This window comes from Crinia signifera, chromosome 3, assembly GCF_055691185.1.
Source record: "Crinia signifera chromosome 3, ASM5569118v1, whole genome shotgun sequence".
In the NCBI taxonomy this organism is placed as follows: Eukaryota; Metazoa; Chordata; class Amphibia; order Anura; family Myobatrachidae; genus Crinia; species Crinia signifera.
In genome coordinates, this window is record NC_139219.1 from 328462739 (window position 1) to 328468839 (window position 6101).

At 44.1% G+C, this 6101-nt stretch overlaps 1 protein-coding gene across 1 annotated transcript; it reads left to right on the plus strand.

The window, feature by feature from the left end:
• Positions 1-3304: 3304 nt before the first annotated feature.
• Positions 3305-4090, plus strand: LOC146063058 (taste receptor type 2 member 39-like). The gene has a single exon (XM_083175072.1). It carries the CDS (start codon positions 3305-3307, stop codon positions 4088-4090), a length of 786 nt encoding a protein of 261 aa, XP_083031198.1.
• The last annotated feature ends 2011 nt before the right edge of the window (positions 4091-6101 follow it).

A 6101-nucleotide genomic window follows, 5' to 3' on the forward strand; every position in this document is an offset into this window, starting at 1 on the left:
TTAAAATAGGTATTGGGACATCTCTTCTTGCCCATATCGGTGATGTCTGTGCGCACTAATCGATCCCTTAAATTATTACCACAGGAAATTGCCACAATGGGTCTCATATTTTTAAACACAGGGAGGTCTTTGTCTGTGCTGACAATGGGCCATAAAGCCTTGGTGGCTCTTTGAATCACAGGGTTGGAAGTGGAAAATTTGCAAACCAGAGGAATTTTATTCTCTTCCGCCCTAGGCTTAGGGGTAAGGAGGTCGTTCCTATTTAAACTCAAGACCTGTTTCTTGGTCTCCTCTAACAGCCCTTTATGATACCCCCTGTTCTCAAATTTTTGTACAACCTTATCCAGGCTCTCAGGGACTTTCTCCCTGTCACTGGTGATCCTAGCTGAACGGATCATCTGCGACAGGGGGAGGCCCCTTTTCAAGGCTTTGGGGTGGAAGCTGGTCGCCTCTAGAAGAGTATTGCGATCCGTAGGCTTACTGAAAACGCTGGTGTGAATGATACCATCAATAATAGTCAGATCTACATCCAAGAAATTAGCTCTCTCCAAGTCACATGTATATGTAAACTTAATAAACGGACTTGAAAAATTGATACCCGTCATCAAGAGGTTGAACCTTTCAGCCCCCCCCACAGAACAAAGACGTCATCAATATATCTAGTGTACATTAAAATGCAATCACTAATGGATGGATCTGAAAAAAATAAATCATATTCTGTCTCAAACATGTATACGTTAGCGTAGGAGGGTGCCACAGAAGATCCCATGGCACACCCCCTACGCTGCACGTAGAACTCCCCATCAAATAGAAAATAATTTCGACGGAGTGTCAACTCAAGTAATGACAGAAACAATCGATGGTTGAATTGAGCATTATCAATATTAGCGTTAAGAAACCTTTGCATGGCTCCCAATCCCCCCTCGTGGGGTATCGACGTGTACAGACTGCCCACGTCAAGACAGCAAATTAAAGTCCCATCAGGAACAGCCTCAAGTTCTTTAATTTTCACCAAGAACGATGTTGTGTCCTTGAGAAATGTAGCCTGTAATGGAAGAACAGGTTGGAGGATACTGTCCAATAATTGGGACACCGGTTGCAGCAGTGATTCTCGGGCCGATATAATTGGCCTCCCTGGTGGTTAAGTGGGATTCTTATGAATCTTGGGGAGTGAATACAATATGGGGACTCTAGGAAACTTTACGCACAATGAATTCAAGATTTTAGTTGGAATAAATCCCTCCTGATGTGCCTGTTTCAGAACTCCAAATTTTTTTTTCTTTTTTTTAATGTACGAAAAAATGAATAAAACAGTGAAATTACAAAAAAATAATAATTGCTCCTGAGCAGCATCCAAACCTTAGGTGCAGCACATAGCATGTTGTGGCCTTACCAGCTAGGCCACAATGGATAGTGTACCATACAGTAGGCGAGTCAGCTCATTCACACCTGATGTCATTATGGGAACGGCTTTACAAGCATCTTCTCCGCAAAAAAATAAATAAATGTTTTTTTAACCACTTTCCGACCATGCAGTTTAACAATCAATGCAGCGTGGTGACATACAGTACTGTACATTAGCATATAGCATATATAGGGCCCTCCTTCCTCTATGTTGGTTTGTTTCTACCCAGTTTGTTTAATCACTGTTGTTTACAATTGTAAAGCTCAACGGAATCTGCTGCGCCATATAATCTGTAACTCAATAAATTAATAAAGAAACAAAAGGAATTAAAGCACGAGTGAGTAAGTGATATCATTCACGTCAATTTAAAGCAATCTACAGCCCTGTATCCATGTGGATTGCTGTACTATATATATTTAATTTGTAGTTACTGTGCTAGATCTGTATTTAGTGATCCAGTGCTCATCTGTAAAACACACATTACTGCATTTAACACACAGTAAAGTAGTTCTTGGGCTATAGTACTGTACTGTATTTCATTGGAGACCTCACACATGCACAATGGTGATTTTCAAAAGCAACATCTGGTGGATGAATATAAGCTGTAAACTCACCGGCAACACCACATGCCACAATAGCCACCTTGATCAACACTGGGGCTCGCCAGGATGCCAGAATGCCCCCGATGGCGATTGTCGGTGGATAGGCGCTCTATCTGATTGGGACGTGTGAGCGTCTCACACGCACGTGCGTCCCAGTTTCCGGGTGGCGTGGGACGCAAACCCTGCAAGTCTCCACTTCTGGGAGACAGGAAGGGGTATGAGTGGCGATCGTGAGCTCCATTGGAAGGGATGCACAAGCATTTCGTGCACGCGTGTCCTCTTCTGGCAGTTGGTGATCCAACCGCCATACCCCCGCTGAATGACAGCGGTTCCATCGGTAGGAGAAATGCATTAATACTGTACCTGCAAAATGGGGATTTTATTGCCTTTTTTAATTAGTACATACTGTATAGACCCCAAAGTCTTGTGGCTCCTTATTGGTACAGAGCTGGTGCCTGGAGATTTGTTGGTTTAAAAACTTAATAAGAATTTTGTAAGAATTGAGAATCAATGCAAGCTGTTGGGGTAAGGGTAATGCATTTGTAGGGTAATGCAATGTACAGATGTAGCTGGCCTCATTTAATGCCGGTGCCCGCCAGGTTCTCTTCTCTGGCGAGCGCCGGTGATAGGGACTGAGGAGCACGTGTGTCCCAGTATCATGGCGGCTGGGCAGTGTCGGGGACCCAGGGAAAGCTCCGTTGCCACGGGGCGTGCGCGAGCGTCCCATCTGTATGTATAGTACATATATTTGCTATATAGACTGCACATGAATTATGAGCAATAGTTGTATATCTGGAAAGCTGATCATAACACAGCATGGGTAATTATTTTTTGAGAAATAAACCCCAACATATATATTCTCTGCTATATCATAGACAAAATCCAGGTAAAATCTAATATCATTAATAACCCATGCAAATGTCCGGACATTGCTCCTAGATGGACACGGTGTGACATTTCATTCAAACCAGTATTCACCGCATTCAAATGCAATGATGACACTGATCGAGCTATTTGCAGAGCTGTAGGAAACTTCATGCAAAACAAACAGGCAGCAACACTGTATTTAATGTTACCTTAGACTCGGATCACATCAGTGCCTGCAATAATCGGGAGAGTTCTTAATGGTTACGAAGAAATCCGGAACTCAGAAAACATGAATAATGTCACCTTTATTTTACTGTCATCTGTTTGTTGCTCTGTGATATCTATCGGATTATTGCTCAATGCATTTATTGTGATAAAGATCCTATTTTGGTGGCTGAAGGGTCAAACTCTGCAAACCGTTGACATTATCATGGCCAGTCTGGGAGCGGTGAGGATCAGTCTTCTTATTATGGGTCTCAAGGAGGCTGCTGTGGCGAATGTTGCAAATTCATTCATCACACTTAAGAATTCCGTATATTACATCACTGCAGTGGCATTTGTGACACTCTGCAGCCTGTGGTGGGGTGCGGTGCTCTGTGTCTTCTACTGCGTGAAGATCACAAACTACAGCAACAGGTTATTCCTGAGACTGAAGATGAACATCTCCAGGATGGTCCCCTGGCTCCTCCTGACGTCACTGCTGGTGTCTCTTCTCTCCAGTCTGCCCACCATATGGTACATGTACCCAGAACACCACATGAACTCTACCCAGGACAATAACAGCTCTAGCTATGGGAATGGAACTGCGGATGCCAATTATGTGAATGTGCTCATCGTCTATTTCGGAGGATCCATCGCACCGTACCTCATATTCTGCGCAGCCATTTGTCTTCTGATTGTGTCCCTGCTGAAGCACACCCGGAATATGAGCAGCAAAGACTCAGGGTTCACTAATATCCAACTAGACGCCCACAAATGTGTCATCAAGAACATGGTCTCTTTTCTGTTATTTTATTCCCTGTATGTTGTAAGTTCGTACTTGATGATTTTAAGCTTCCAGATAGGAGACTCATTCTATGATTTATTGTGCAGTGTTTGTGTCTTTGCCTACCCCAGCCTGCACTCTATTCTGTTAATATACAGCCATGCAAAACTGAAGCGCTCTCTCCTTGCTGCTCTGCGTTGCGCACAAAAGACATCACAGATGCTGCACTAATTCACCTGCGCCTACGAGCTGCTCTGCAATCATAACCTCTGATGTGACCTTCAGTTATTACAGCTGTAGTGTAACTAATTCTGCATGATGTGTGTTTTACATATTTCAGTTTGATTATTAGACAACACATACTAGGGTGCATTATAATGTTTTGAAAATAGAAAGTAAAAGTGGGGCACTTAGGGCACTTTGGAACAATGAATGAATCAGTTTGTAATATAAAAAAAATATTTATTACACATTAAACAAAGAATATGCAAATCAATAAAAGACACACTGACATACACCATAAAACATAAAGACTACTTTCACAGTCCAAGGAGTAATAATAGGCCCTCTGTATATGGGAGACTGTTATAAGCAGCACCTACAGGTAATAGGTCAGATATAATCAGCCTTTGGTAATTGTTCTAAAAGCGCCTGAAATTTTTTTCCTTCGTTATGATGTTTGCATCCTTTTTGTGGTAGAAACTAAGCGCAACGGAATATGCTGCGCGATATATAAACTGTAAATAAATAAATATAGGAACAAAAGGAATTAAAGCATGAGTGAGTGTTATGTTTCACATGAATTGCCTGTATCCCTGTCAGGGATGGTCCCGAAAATCGGTTCCTCCCGGTTTCTGGGGGACCCCTACTCCCCCCCCTGATCGCGGCTGCCCCCACCCCCACCATTTAAATACCCTGATATGCTTAACTCCAATGAGGGGGTCATAATCATGTCATTTTAGCCCCGCCCCCTCCACAGAGATGTGCAAATCTGGTAATTTCCCAATGTGGGGGCGGGGCTTAATGACATCACATTCAAGCCCCACCCCTGAACTCCTGCTAAATGTCTCCTCTCCGGGCTTCTCCCAGAGAGGAGATTTAAGAAGTCTGCAACCCTGATCCATGTGGAATGCTGTACTATATATATTTAATTTGTAGTTACTGTGCTAGATCTGTATTCAGTGATCCTGTAGCCCAGTGCTCATCTGTAAAGCACACATGACTGCATTACGTAGACAGAGCCTTGGGAAGATCCAGTTGGGCACTATCACTGTTCACCCCCCACCATCTCTACTTCTTTTCTTCCTCCTTTCTCCTACAGTATGTGGTTTGCCAAACCACACTTCTCTCTGCGCTACTTTATCTGTCCTTTTTTTTCTCTTCTCTGTACAACTTTTAGATCATAAATACATTATACGGTGTATATTTTATGTAAGCCATGCAAATTTATGTGTCTTCTATTGATATCTGATGGCCCAACCAGCCAGCAGGGTAATGCCACAGCCGGGCGGAGACTTTTTATACAAGTCCCCCCGGCCAAAGCATTCACCCCCTGACCGGTCAGCATTGGCAGGGGTCCTGTGGGAGTGGGGACCCCCCAAAGAAGGCCCTCCCCCCCTCCAGAACTTACCTGCCCATGCTGAAGCTCGGGGCTGTCCTCGATGCCCCTGGGCGGTGGGCATCAAGCTGATAATTGTGTAAAAAAGAAAGAAAAACTATTGTATACTGCTGTGGAACAACGAGTCCCAGCAAGCCTGCACACATGCAGGGACTTGGAGAACCACAAGTCCAAGCATGTGGGGCAATAAAGACTTGTTGTCCCACAGTAGCACAAATAATTAAATAAATACACACACGTACAGTACAACTTTATTACACACGGAGCCCATACATCCACACATACCTATGTTGATAGAAGATCGGTCCCCTTCTCCAGTAGAATCCACTGGGGTACCTGTGGAGAGAAAACATACTCACAGACGTCTCCTGCGCTTCTCCGGGTGCCATGCACTGGTCACCACGCTCCGATGTTCTGTTTACATCTGGGGCTCCGCCCCCAGACTGGGGCTTAGGCCCATCCACCAGCCAATGATGGTCCGGGAAAACCCCCATACCAGTCCATGATTGGCTGGTGGGCGGGCCTAAGTCTATTACATTTCGCCCCTGGAGTCAGGGAGTGTTGAAGCTGGTAATTGCACTGTGTCTTGGAAACAGAGATAAGCAGGAGCTCACTAAAGGCTGA

What these genes read in the sequence shown, in the direction of transcription:
- LOC146063058 (XM_083175072.1), top strand. Translation starts at nt 3,305, where the DNA reads ATGGCCAGTCTGGGAGCGGTGAGGATCAGTCTTCTTATTATGGGTCTC.